We start from the raw sequence: 14404 nt of genomic DNA on the forward strand, positions 1-14404 counted from the left end.
ACCCAGCGCTGAGCGGGGTGGCAAGAGGCACATTAGAGGCTGTTTGCGGGGAGGTCCAGCAGTAGCGAGACTCGAGCCCCTCCTCTTTCTGCCTGGCTGCTCCGGATGACTTCTGAGGCGCCGGATCCTAGGCGATCTTAGGCCGGGGGCCTTGGCGCTTCGGGAAGGGGTAGCGTTTCACCGAGCGGGAACGGCTTTAGTAGCGCGCAGGGCCAGATCCGTTGCGCTCCTCAGGTCCCTGAGTGAAGCTGCATCCAGACTAGGGCTGTATACCTTGGAGAACCTGGCGATACGATACATACCTCGATACACAGGTCACGATTCGATACGTACCTCGATACAGAGCTGTCTCGATACGATTTGATACAATGTGACACGATTCGATACGATTCAATAAAAATACATGGGCCAGAGCCAATTAGTTAATGCTGAACACATTTACTCAACAAACAGAACTCTGCATTTTTCTTCAATTTATGGAAGACAAAAGTGCATTATAACAAAGTACATTTTGCTTAAATATTTGCAACTTTAAGTGCTCTGATTAATTGTACACAAATTTTATTAATCTGGAAATTAGCACAAGTCAACATTTAACTTTCCAAGGGTACAGTCTGAGCTCACACAAGCACAAAATCTTCTTCTTATTATTCTTAACTTTTTATTAAATCTTCTTATAATTCTTTTTTGTGACACCATGTACTTCTGTGCACGGACTGAGTTAGATGGAAGCTTGGATGTTGCGTTGTCCAAAGTAGTTTGCATGGGGTCCCGTGTTTTTTTGGGCTGCGGCGAAGCTAGCTTGTCTGCATGGTGTCTTTGCAGGTGGTCGCGCAGGTTAGTTGTATTACCGGTGTAGCGTATAGAAGCCTGGCAATTTCCTTCCTTTGCTTTAAAACTAAAATGTGTCCAAACATCTGCCTTTAGGGACAACGGCGCTTCTAAAATCTTTGACATTTTCCATGAGTTTTTTTAAACTCGCGGGCGCTGCTGCGCCCCCTAATGGCTGGGCGGAGTATCGATACTAAGGGCTAGAATGTCGATACTGTATCTTTTTTTATTATATCGGTATGTATCTAAGAATCAATATTTTGAGCACACCCCTAATCCAGACCTGCATCCTCGCTGGCGAGCATCTTGGCCTGAAAGACCTGGAAACCCGTCATCGAGTGCAGCGCCGAAGCCGCTTGTCCAGCCGCTGAGTAGCGCGTCCAGCGAGTGCAGATGTAGCTCTGCACGGCTTGAACGGATGGTTTGCCCTCGCCTTCCATCCGATGGCCGAGGGCGGGCAGAGATGCGTGGCCAGAGGGGGCAGGTGCTCGTATCCCTTCTCTTCGGCACCGTCAACGGAGGTGAGGGCGGAGGAAGCAGAAGATCTGATGCGAGATGAGTAGGGGGCGCGCCACGATTTAGTGAGCTCGTCGTGGACTTCTGGAAAGAAGGGGGAAGAGCGTTGGCGGAGGGCCTGCTGGCACCCCGGGAGAAACCACTCATCCAGCCTGCTACGAGATGGCTCCTCAGGCGGAGACCACTCGAGCCCGAGCTCACTGACAACCTTGGTCATGATATGGACGAGCTTCTCATCCGATCTGGGTCTGGCGCTGCGAGAAGAGGTCGGCGGTAAGAGGGCGGGGTCAGACATTGAGCCCGAAAACTCATCCTCGTCCGAAGCCGCCAGGGAAAGGCTGTCCATCTCGTCGTCGCTCCCCCCGAACGAGATCATGTCGCTCGCAGCCGCGGAGGGACGCTGATCGGGTTGGGTGAAGAGGACCGCTGATTCATCTCTCTGTGGAGACGGCGAGGCACACAGGCACTGAGCCGACGTGAGCTCGCAAGTCTCCAGCCGCTCAAGCCCTCTGCCCCGCTGTTTTTTCCTCGCAGGTCCCTGGGAGGAAGAAAACGGGAGGGCGCGAGGGGCAGAGTCACTTTCTGAAAAGAAAGCTATCCGCGACTGCAGAGAGGCAAGACTGAACGACTCGCAGTGCGAGCAGTCAGCCCCGCCGAGCGCAGCGTCAGCGTGGGATTTCCCCAAGCATGACACGCACTCAGCGTGACCGTCATCAGCGCGCAGGGGAGCCCTGCACGTCTTACAATGACGGCGCGGCATTTGCAACAACGCCGAGCTCTTTTTGTGAGGCTCTTTTAGGATTCGCCGGATGGCGGCAGGGGATGGAATGGAAGCAGGAAGCTGCAGGAGGTCCGATCCAGCTGCGAGGCGTTTCAACGGCGAGTCGGCGTGAGCGAAGGGTCAGCGAAGAAGAAGAAGCTTCGTCGCTGGAAGAGGAGAAATCTGAGTTGCGGCGGCGAAGTGGCCGCTTATATAGCCAGAAGCCCCCCCCCCATTTTGGCAGGCTTTGGCAGGCTGCATAGCCATAGGCTCGCTCATCGCCGCCGCCGTGCAACTGGTTAGTTTTTATTGCACTTCATGAACCAATGGACGTGCAGTTTCACTGCGTGATTGAAAAGGCTTCAGTGAAGAGGAAAAAAGGAGTTTTTCCCATACAGCATCTTACGATGCAGTACGAGTGAAATATCGACAGGGAATCTGTGTTTTTGTCTTTCCGAGAATAAATATTTTTGATTAATAAATATAATTTGAGACAAATAAATTTGGCTGTAACAAATTAGTTTTTTTAGTTGGTCCACTGTATCATTTTAATTTTCAGTGAATTGACATATTTTCATTGGATATTGACATATTGTCATTGGAAAATCAGACAAAATTCTGATTAAGTACCATTTTTAAACTTTATATTATACTTTCTTATAAACCACTCTATAGAAGCAATATGAGCCAGCTTTTACAATGATAGACACTGCTGGAACAAACCATGAGAAAGGTTAAAAGGTTCTTGTTGAAGAAAGAAACACTAAAAAGAATTGTCTCTTTAAAGCCTTGGTGGAGGAGATGAGGTTTCATTGTAGAGATGATGAAATGTAACTTCTAGGGATCTGAATTGTACATTACAGGCAGGGAGGCTCCACAGTGCTCTCCCACTGCTATCCCCTTGCCGTGCTAACGGCTCACGGGCCACCTTCACACGTCAGTCCCTGATTAAACAGAAGCAGCATGGGTCGCTGGCACTGCCTCTAATCCCCTAGAGCTGTGTTCGCTCTCATCAACTCCAAATGGTCTAAACCTGGCTATATAACATCCTTCACTCTGTGGCAATTACAAGAGTGATTGGGCCACACAAAGCCCCTGAGAAGTGCTCACAATGACTAGAGGGAGGAAGGCAGTCAATAAGAAGGTGTCCCCGCTGTTTGCGCTCAGAGATGATAAAATCTCAGCATGTAAGGCTCTATGTGTATTATAACAGCAAGCTTGTATGCTTCTATGTGCGGCTCTCTAAGGAAGTAAAAGTCTATATAAAGACTCACGATTGAGTCAATGAAGACAAAACAGAAACCATTTTTCTCATGGCTGAGGTTATGTTCTGTCTAAATGTCTTTTTACATTAAAAGCTCTTCCCAACTCATTTTATGTGACATTTACAAGTCAAATAATTAATGAATGAAGGACATTTAAAACCAGACATGACAGCTTATTATTCTTTGTAGAGCTGGAGACGCTCTTGCCAATTTACACACTACTGTGACAATATTTTAAGAGGCCTTACCACTAAAATTACTTTATTTTTGGCTAAATATATATTTCTGACATACAATTAGGCAATATCACAATGTTTTGATTTGGTAAATCACAGTCATATTGACATTCTGACAGTGATGTTCAGACAGTAGGATAGGATCGCTGGTGTGATATTGCTTTTACACACCGCTTCAATTAAACAAGGAGTTAAAATATTTATTAAAAAAAAGACAACCCATTTTTTTCTTTGAAATGATGTGCTAGAAGTGCAAATTAATAAAATAAATGTAAATAGACTTCATTCTAATGTGTCAAACGATTATTCGCATCCAAAATAAAAGTTTTTGTTTACATACTATATGTATGTGTACTGTGTTTATTTATTGATATATATAAACACACACACAAACAGTATATATTTTGAAAATATTTGCATGTATATACATTTATCTATTATATATTATTTAATATATAAACATAGCATATTTTTCTTAAATGTATATACATGCATGTGTTTTTATATAATATATATATAATTTATATAATATACTTAATAAATATACACCGTACACACTCATATATTATGTAAACAAAAACTTTTATTTTGGATGCGATTAATCACAATTAATCATTTGACAGTACTATTGTGATGTCATGCAAAATAAAAGTCTCTAACCCAGAGCTAGAGAGGCAGTTCCAGAGCCCCTGACCGTGACTCCAGAGCAGACGGTTAAAAACACGGTTGAAAAGGCGATAAAGTCGCAGAGTCTCCACATCCGGTTCACTCCAAATCCTCTGAAGCACTGAGCGGATGTTAGTACGGACGATATCTAAAACCTGAAATAGTCAGATAAATAAAAGTAGCAAAAAATAACACAGAAAGTAGTACACAATATTCACACACAAGATCTCGCAGTGACAGAAATAATGTAATCGCCATCATCTGAAAAAAGCAAAAACTCTAAATCCCACTGACGTTTATAGCAGAATAAAAAAAGTATAGTTATGAATACAGTAACATAGTTTAAATATTTATTTACAAAAAAAAAATGCAGGAATTTCTGGGCAGAATATTCCATTGAATCAGTGAATCATTTATTGAAATGAATCATCCTGACGAACCAATTTGCTAAAATGAATCAGACTTCCCAAAGATACTGGAGGGGTATGAATTGTGAACCGTAAAATGAGTAATGGCATGAGTCTCAGCGAGTTTCCAATCTTCCTCTTCCCCCTTCAGCTCCCTCAGTTATTCTGCTCGCAGACATCTGTGATGTGACTTTCAACAATATGCCTGATTTAATGGCCCCGTATGAGACATGTTAACTCTATTCTGATTGATCCCTCAAACTTCGGCTGATAATCAGCTTGTGGAACGAGACAATCCCTCATTATATCAGTCTGTAATGCCCACCCTACAACGTCCACCCTACTGTGTCAAATCAAAACACCTGTAACCCTCTTGTAACCACCTGTCGTTCACTACTGTAATAGTGCTGAAATTGAGTGCCTTTGAACTGTTTCAATTTGTTGCATCATGTGTTCTGTTAAGGCAGATCCAAATGGCATTTTTTAAGACCTCCATTTTTTTCATCCACAATACACTTTGGTCACCTGAGACTCAGCTGAAAAACTCCAACATATCAAAAAATAATTGAGTGTTTAGAGTTTCACCTTGTATAGCTCCATGCATATTAAGTCCACTCACCTTCCTTTGTTTGGTGGCATCTAACTTCACCAGCCAGTAAGATGCCACTTTTGGTTTATGGTATTTCCAGTTGTTCAGAATCTAAAGGGGCAAACAACATTCATTTTATTATTGTAATATCTATCTATCTATCTATCTATCTATCTATCTATCTATCTATCTATCTATCTATCTATCTATCTATCTATCTATCTATCTATCTATCTATCTATCTATCTATCTATCTATCTATTTACTCCAGGCATCTTTCCTTTATTTTACAAACACAAGGACCTTGAATAAGAACAGTCCATTCACATGGGTTCTCTCGCCACATATGAATTTTTAACATTTTGGAACATTGATCTGAATGTTTGAATATATTTACATCATTTACAGTATCAATAAAATATACCCACTCTTCTCATTGAATCCCGGTGGCACAGCACGCACCAGTGAACGCCGCTTCTAGTGAATACATTCTCGAACACGCCACTAAAACGAGTAGATGAACTATGTCCATGTTTTGAGTGCAAGATGATGGCATAAATATGCTAATATTTATCATTTATCTTCCTTATCATTAATAACTCTTTTAGACTGTGAATTAGCCCAAAAACACTGAAAAATGTTAATTACAAACATTTACATGAAATGCTCTCAAAATTTGAGTTATTCAAAAATCGTTTTATTTTCATTTTATTTAAATAAAGTGTCCGAGAAACGAGATGCTTAACCTTCAAACTGTTGATCGTCAATCTCAGGAGGTCAAACTAAATATTATATAGGTTTTTTTATTTTCTATTCCTTTTATATGAGATTTGCGATCTAGACATGTGACATCTGTCACATGTCTAAATACAGATTGAATCAGTAGGAGTCGGCCAGTTTGGGACTAAATGTTGGTTCCCCACCATGCATGTGAAGCTGAAAGATTTAGTTCACCTTTCATAGCAGTTTATAGTTTGTAATGTATTTTTAATCAGTCTGCATTTGCCTTATAAGTATTGTTAGGATACAGCAGGAAAAACTTCAACTTGTCAACTAGTCTACAGATATTTTGGTTAGTCAGTTAGTGCTCTTTCTTTGTACATTGCCAGGCTTTTTTAAAATGCATAATTTAGTGGCTACAGCATTCTATTAAGTAACTTTGTAACTGTCAACTGGCTCTCATTCATTTGCAACCACATGTTAACTAACTAACATTAGAGTATTAGTAGACTGTTAGGTTGAGGTTAGTAGAATAGGTCTACCAAAATAAAGTCTTCTTCTGAATACAGTACACAACCCATCATTCTTTCTTTCTTTCTTTCTTTCTTTCTTTCTTTCTTTCTTTCTTTCTTTCTTTCTTTCTAAGTGCAATGTGAAATGTATTTGTTGGGCATAGGGTTAGGGTTAGCTTTTGGTCCATTACACCCTTACTATGCACTATATTCATTTTTTTTTTTTCCCCTATTTCATTTTCAGTTGTGTCTTTATCACTGTCATTATATAACATGGTGCAACATATTCCCATACTTTAGCTTTTTAATTTAATAAAAAGTTACAGGTACAGCCATGTGACTCTCAATCCGTTCTTTGATTCCTGCGCTATATGCAAATTTAACGGAGTTCACGTCAATGAAAGCAATAGATATGCACTACATTTTATTCGTTATCAGATAATTTCAATATCAGAGACCGCAACAAGAGAGAGCAGCACTGGAAAAATAGGTTAGTCTCACTACTTTGAATGAAGATGATTGTGTGTTGAGCGTCTGCGACTTACTTTCAGTTTAATTCACGGCAGTTTGCACGACGACTTGCTGAAGAGATACTCAGCTACTCATCCGCGGTGATGCTTGTTGCATTAGCGCTATGTGGTTTCAACAACCATGTGCATTTACACTTTTCCAGTTTCGTCTGGAATGTGGCACAGACCACCTCCTGAAGTGGTTTGAGCGATCGGATCTATATCCGTCTCGAATGTGTTTCGGAGGGCATTTACACCTGGTCTTTACAGGATCGGATTGCTATCAGATCAGAAAAAATGCATGAAGTGACCAGGTGTAAACAGCCCCTAAAAGCTTTCAGGTTTAGCTATACTTTTACCTTCACAGGGGTATGGGTGATTTCAGGCATTCGGTGTGTTTAAAACTAGCTACTTTTCACGCTAGGTTAATTTTATGTTAGATAAGAGTTTCCCTAACACACCTAATAGTGTGCCTCTAATGGATTAAAATAAAATAATTACCAAAGTGTACCGTATTCATGGAAGGCGCCAATTACAATTTCACAGCTCTGGTAATAGAGCGGCATCAGTTCAATGTGCTTCTCCTGCTAAATGCTGTGTTTCCATAATTGTTAATGTGCAAATGTACGTCAGATCTATCGGCGTGAAAGTGATGGTGTAAATGAATGCTGGAAGTGTCTTAAACAGGTGCTGTCGGCCAGCTGTGTTTCTGCGCAGACAGCTAATGGATCTCATTAAGCATACAGGTGGACGGCTAATGACTCTACATACAACGAGAGACGCTGCGAACGGCTCGGACGTCCTCAAATGAGTTCAGGGAATGAGGGGAACAGAGCAGCCGGTGCGCCTGCCCTGACCGAGCGCTTTCTCTCAGCTGCGTGTCTCACCTCATCCAACACGGCCTCGGCCTCCTCCTCGCTCTTCCCCGGGTAACGAATCCTCATCTCCCCGAGCGCAACCAGCGTCTGCTGCATCAGCTCGGCCTCCTGCTCTTTACTCAGCGGGGTCTCCCCCTGCATCCGCACATGCAAAGAACCAACACAATAAAGATGAATTATTGAGCAGGACGTCTTTTCTCTGCAGTCATCAGGTTTCTTTCGGCCATCGCAGCAGTGCGTTCATATGGTGCCTGTATGCTCGCTATGAGAAGAAAAACAGTGATCTTTACTTACTAGAAATAAGGTTTCATAAACCGTGCAGAAGTTTTAAAAGGAGTAAGTATAGTCTACAGAGGCATATCAGAGTCTTAAGACCCTAAACGAAGAGTCTCAAGAACACATCAAGGTCATTTCATCCCAAAATCAAAGGAAAGAAGAAGAAATGATTTCATGCCCCCTCATATTTCAGAAATGCAAAAAAAAACATTTTTTTTTATTTACTTCTTTTTAAAGTATATATATATATATATATATATATATATATATATATATATATATATATATATATATATCATATGCATACGTTTTGTTCATTAAAAAAAAACAAATCCTTAAAACATACCTAAACATGTGCTTCACATAATAACATCCAATTGATTCTATTCAAGTCCACAATACAATACTATTTAGAATTACTGAATCGAGCAAAACAAATTTAGCTATACCAACAAAAGTCAGAGTCCTACAAACACAGCACAAAATCCAAGTATTTGGATAAGAGTTTTGAGGAAAGAGCACAAATCCTTATTAACCAGGTTCCATTATTAGAAAAATGAAGCCTTATTAACTTGATGATCATGCAGTCTATATGCAATTACTCTGAAAAGAGCATGTAGCTTTAGTAGTCCGTCTTGCTAAACACAATCTAAAGTCTTATTAAACAGAGCATAAGTGTGTGTGTTGTTGTTCCTGATTAATATTCCTTAATGAGAGTTTGAACAAGGGGGAGTGCTGGTATTCACGAGATGAATGTGCCTGTAAATACAGGCCCAATTTAGCTCCACACTCCCAATATTTTCCACAATATGACTAATTTTCCTCTGCAAGGTGTGCCCAGAGAGAGTGAGAGAATGAGAGTGGATATGAGAACGAGAAGGAACTATCAGAGTCTGAAAACACAGCGTGACTGATTATGTGGTCGTGCGTGTGTTGAATCTCTATTGTTTGATGGATTAGAATGACTCAAGACAGCGATGGGAAAATAAAAATGATATTTGTCATTTTTACAGGTGGTGTGTTGCCAGATCTTCTCTAAATCAGCCATCTTTGTGAACATCTGTTCAGATTCTCTAGAGGACATCTAGGGTAAAGAAAAAGATAGATGTGTCTGTGTAGATATAGTCTATGTTCAGGATGAAATACTAGTGTAATGCTCACTCTATGCTGCACAGACAGTCTGCAGTAGTGTCTATAGCAGTATGCATGCATATGTGTGTGTGTGTGTGTGTGTGTGTATTTATATATAAATAATAATTATATTATAATATATATTATCTTTGGTCAGTCCAATTATAGTAGTCAACATTTGAAGTGGGTCAAAACCTTTTATTAAAGTTATCCTAAAACCTAAAACCAAAATGCGTTCTTGTCTTAGGACAACTTTAATTAACTTTTTTGATCCACTTCAAATGTTGACTACTGTCACTACTGAAAGAGAGGTTGATGGGGGAAAAAAAAAAGAAAAATAAAGAAATACCAGTTCACACTTTTTCCCCAAAATCAAAACAAGAAAATGAATTGGTAATTGTAAAGTAATTGTATTCTCTCAGTGGTGATTCTAATTAGAATTTTTATTTATGACACATATACATATAGTACATATATATATATAATTTCTGAATGAGCATATATTAATGGCAAAATGGCACTACCATGATATAGTACTATAATATGTATCATATCTTTTTCACTGTGAATTGAAAATTTGAAAATGTGCTTAACTGTCATGAATATAAAGTCACAGTACAAGAATCTAAAAACTTTCATTATCTAAAAACTCTAATTTCCATTATGCAAAATATACTTTATGTTTCCCTTTTTCTGATTTCTTGGGGTGTAAATTAAGCTGGAACTGGAACTTCCTGTTCAATCATCAAGCTGGAAATGAAAGGTCAGGTCATTGCTTTGCGGGATACTTGATTCTGTGCACTGGTTGTATATTGCAAATTCAGACAAATGCACTCTTTTGACCGGGTAATCAATGCATATGGAATTGCAGGGCACATTCTGCATGAATAGAACGAGCAATATGGTCATTTGTGAATATTCCCTGTGTGTGATAGAGAGAAATCCGATACTTGCCGTATTGGGGTGAATGGCGCCTAGACTGCTGCTGTGTGGAACTCTGTTTGTAGAACTGTTGCGACTGAGCGAATGGGAACGACATGCCGTGTGGGGTCGAATCGGGGTCATCTGCGTCATGGTGGCTGCTGTTTGAGCGGCCGCAGTCGATGCATTAGCCACGTGAGTGGCTGATTTTGGCCGTCTGGTCTCATTGGTAGGTGACTGCGCAGTCAGAGAGGATATGGAGCGTGGACAGGACATGGAGCGACGGATGAGCCCGGAAAGATTGGGCGAGGAGGAAGGACCTCGCATTGGTTTAGGGGCAGGTTTCCAATGCACACGACCTAAAACAAAGAACAAAAGCACTTGACTTCAATTTAAAACACACTCACACACACACCCTCTTGGAAATTAAGTCTAGCATCTGAAATCTAATAACCAGCAAAAAAGGTTTTAATTAATCACTTCACCATGTGATCATCCTGCAGGCCTGAGTGGCTGTCAGGTTTCCAACTCAGGCCAGACAGTGAATTGAAACACACATACAGACAAATCTACGATTTTGAATGACCTCCAGTTTGTGAGCTAGCCAGCGGCATCACCGCTTCATCCGTGAATCTTGAGGGAAGAAGTTGCCAAATGCGGTATTATAGCAGCTTAGCTCGGACTATCGCAGATGGCCTCAGGGTAGTGTGGGGCAAAGGGGGCAAACAATGTCACCCCAGAATGGCCCAAAGCCCCCTCCGGCAGCAACCCAACCACCAGCGACCCCTCGCACACCAAATAAACCTGTCAGCTTGTTGCTTTGTCCCTCTTTCAGTGGCTAATGGAAAAGGCATGGCTTCAACTGTGTCAGGCCCGGATAATCAATATCCTGCACAATCTATGACACTTTCCAAAAATAGGGTACAAACTAGTGCGCCGTTACTGAACTATAAACTATCTAACGAAATTATCATAGCATAACACTTTGGCCTGCCTTACCCCAGTTTGACAATTTCTGAATCTTGCCTGTTCCCAATAATTAAACAAAATTATTATATAAGCTGTTAAACTAATTGTTAAAATCATTTTGTAAAAAATATTGTTAATTATTAAGTTGTTAATTACCATAAATATTCTATTTAGCTGTGTCCCACAGACAAGCCTGTGCATGATTTCCCTCCCATTAAAAATATTGCATGAAACTGAAAATCAAGTTAAGTAAATGCTATCATTGATTTTAAATTATTCAATTAAATTATTCTTAAATATTGTAATGTAATTTAAATTGGTTTGTTAATTGTTTATAGCAAGAAAATATTAAAGGGGTCATACGATGTGATTTCAAGTTTTCCTTTCTCTTTGGAGTGTCACAAGCTTTTTGTTCATAGATAAGATCCCTGAAGTTGCAAAGACTAAAGTCTCAAATCCAAAGAGATATTCTTTGTAAAAGTTAAGACTCTGCCACGCCCTCCTAAAACGGCTCATTCAAACACGCCCCCACATGTCTAAGTCACAGTGTGTAAAGATTTGCAAAACACCGCCCAAATGTATACGCAAAGAAAGAATGCAGACTATTATTCTCACTGTAGTATTGTTGCTGCCGCCGGCGCCATGTCCTGGAGATGCTGTGCTTCGTTGTGAAAGCGAAAGTACTTTGTTTGGGCTTCCAAAAGAGGACACAACTAGAAATCAGTGCTTAAGTTGTATTTACAACACTGTTCCAGAACAGTTCAACCCAAATATTAGAGTGTGTGCAGCGCATTTTACGGAGGACTATTTCCTGAACCTGGGAGTAGCCTGCCAGCTGTGCTCAAAGGCTGTTTCTATAAAGTGGGGCAATTTCAACTTTGCAAGGACAGTCTGACGCTTCTGACTCACAGTCTGCAAGTACGTTTTCTTATTTAAAGAATTTGCCACTGACGATACAAACGTGAGTTTTCAGCAGTGTAGAGTAGTGCTTGTTGTTTGTCGTTTCTCTGATCACAAATGCAGACATGGTAATGTTTATGCGGCGCGATGCAACGCAATGCGTAAAAAGGCAGTATAAGTCACTAAAATCAGTAATTATGTTCCCACTGGATGCAACAAATGCCTCATTTATAATGGGTTTTATTGTTTTTGTATCATCGCGCCAGGACACGGGCCACGGCATCACAATACGGTAAGGGGTGTAACATTTCCATCTCACGCTTAAGCCAATCACAACGCACTGAATAGTTAGCCAATCAGAGCACGCCTCGCTTCTCAGAACGATGAGCTGTGTAAAAATGTATGCGTTTCAGAAAGGTGGGACATAGAGGAGCAACAATAATGTACAGTATGTGGAAAATAATGTGTTTTTTGAACCTTAAACTGCATAAACACATTGCATTACACCAAATACACAAAATAATCTTCTTTTTAGCAACGTCATATGACCCCTTTAAGTTCCACACGTTTTAAAATGTTTTTAGACATTTCTTCAATTCAAGGTTGCAAAAATGGCAAACCTCTGTTTAAAAAATAAGCAATAACAATAAATAAAAAGGACAAAACATTTCTTAAGGTTTAGCAACTTAAGATGTTCATGACCATTTTTTGAAAAAAAAAAAATTATAATAATCTCAAGCCATTTTTGAACCATATTTGTGAAAAGCATCACATGGAGGAATAGTGAGCGTAGCTTCAAAAACATCTATATACAGTATATATAAAGACTATGCGTAGGATGCTGGACCCCAAGGAACACTCTGCTTCTAAAAAGAACTCTACTTTAAAACAAACATTTTTCAAGGCTTGTTTGCACAGTTTTCAAGGTACACCAGAAGTGCTCCTCTGAACTTCTCCCCAACCTGTGCTTTCCTCAAGCTGAGCGTCCAGTCTCCCTTTAAACCAGCGGGCTGAAACATCAGAAAAGCTCATTAAAGCTGCAGCGCATGAGAGCCGAGGGACCTCTCATGACATCACCTGCCGCAGTCAGCCAGTCAAATTAAGAGCCACTGCACTGGGCCAGCGAATACTGTGACCCTAATTAAAAAAGATGGATTTTCTCTGTTTCATGTATTAAATAGGTAAACAAATGCATTATAGTAGATTTACATCTGTAATTTAGCTCAGGCTCGGCAAACGGCACTGAAGATTTAATGTGTCTGGCTAGACAAAAGGCTGCTTAAGAGTTTAAGGCATAAGCAGCTCTTGCAGTCATCTGGAAACCATCGAGAGACAGATAGCACCTATAAAAGCAGTTCAGCAGCAGAACGTCCCAGAACCTCCCAGTCTACCCTAATAGTCCCAGCCCACAGGTGATAAATAGCTTTTCCACTGAACAGACCCCTAAAACCTGCTGGTCTCGATGTACGAACGGATAACGTCAGAGGTCCAGTAGTGAGATCATGTCAACACCAAGAAAAGTTCTCAAAACAACAACACTGACGCAAAACAAAACTAGATCACTCCTATTACAATCATTCAAGTTTTCTACCATATGAAGTGTGTTCAAATAATAAAAAATAATTTTATTTGCAATGCTTTGTAAACTGACTGCAATCAATCTAACTTCTGACAGCTGCATCAAAATCAGTTTGTGACGGTAAAAGTTATCACTTTTTTTCTGGGGGGGGGGTGCTAAATAATGTTATATATTTTCAAAATTAAAAGATTTGTGCATTGCTTTTTTAAATTAATGTATTATTGTAAAAGAGTCAGTAAGGTTTAAAAAAAGAAAAAAAGAAAATGTGACCCCGGTCATGAGGGTCAATTTTTGGAAATTGAGATTTATACATCATCTGAAAGCTGAATAGATAAGTTTTCCAATGATGCATAGTTTCATGGACATTAGGATAATATTTGGCCGAGATACATTAATTTGAAAATCTGAGGGTGCAAAAACATCAAAATATTGATAAAATAGTCTTTAAAGTTGTCCAAATTAAGTTCTTATCAAAGCATATTACTAATCAAAAAATTAGTTTTGATATATTTAGGGTAGGAAATTTACAAAACATCTTCATGGAACAAGATCTTTACTTAATATCCTTATGATTTTCATACAATGTTTTTTTTTTTTTTTGGCTTTCGCTACAAATATACCCGTGTGACTTAAGACTTAAGGTTTTGTGGTCCAAGGTCAAAAATTAAAAATGTAAAAAATGATCAAATAATCAATCAATCTTGTAATATATGTAAGGATAAATTACATTGATCAAAGG

The 14404-nt window shown here is 39.9% G+C and overlaps 1 protein-coding gene across 1 annotated transcript in view; it reads right to left on the reverse strand.

Moving 5' to 3' along the window:
* ttll7 (tubulin tyrosine ligase-like family, member 7) overlaps positions 1-14404 on the reverse strand; it is a 100175-nt gene that overhangs the window by 11273 nt on the left and 74498 nt on the right. Inside the window, exons 16-19 of the mRNA XM_079396433.1 lie at positions 10251-10576; positions 7899-8024; positions 5301-5381; positions 4269-4429 (exon numbers count right to left, since the gene is read on the reverse strand). Coding sequence (XP_079252559.1) covers positions 4269-4429; positions 5301-5381; positions 7899-8024; positions 10251-10576 — 694 coding nt within the window. The remainder of the gene's footprint in view (positions 1-4268; positions 4430-5300; positions 5382-7898; positions 8025-10250; positions 10577-14404) is intronic.

Source organism: Barbus barbus (genome assembly GCF_936440315.1).
Source record: "Barbus barbus genome assembly, chromosome: 37".
Taxonomy (NCBI): Eukaryota; Metazoa; Chordata; class Actinopteri; order Cypriniformes; family Cyprinidae; genus Barbus; species Barbus barbus.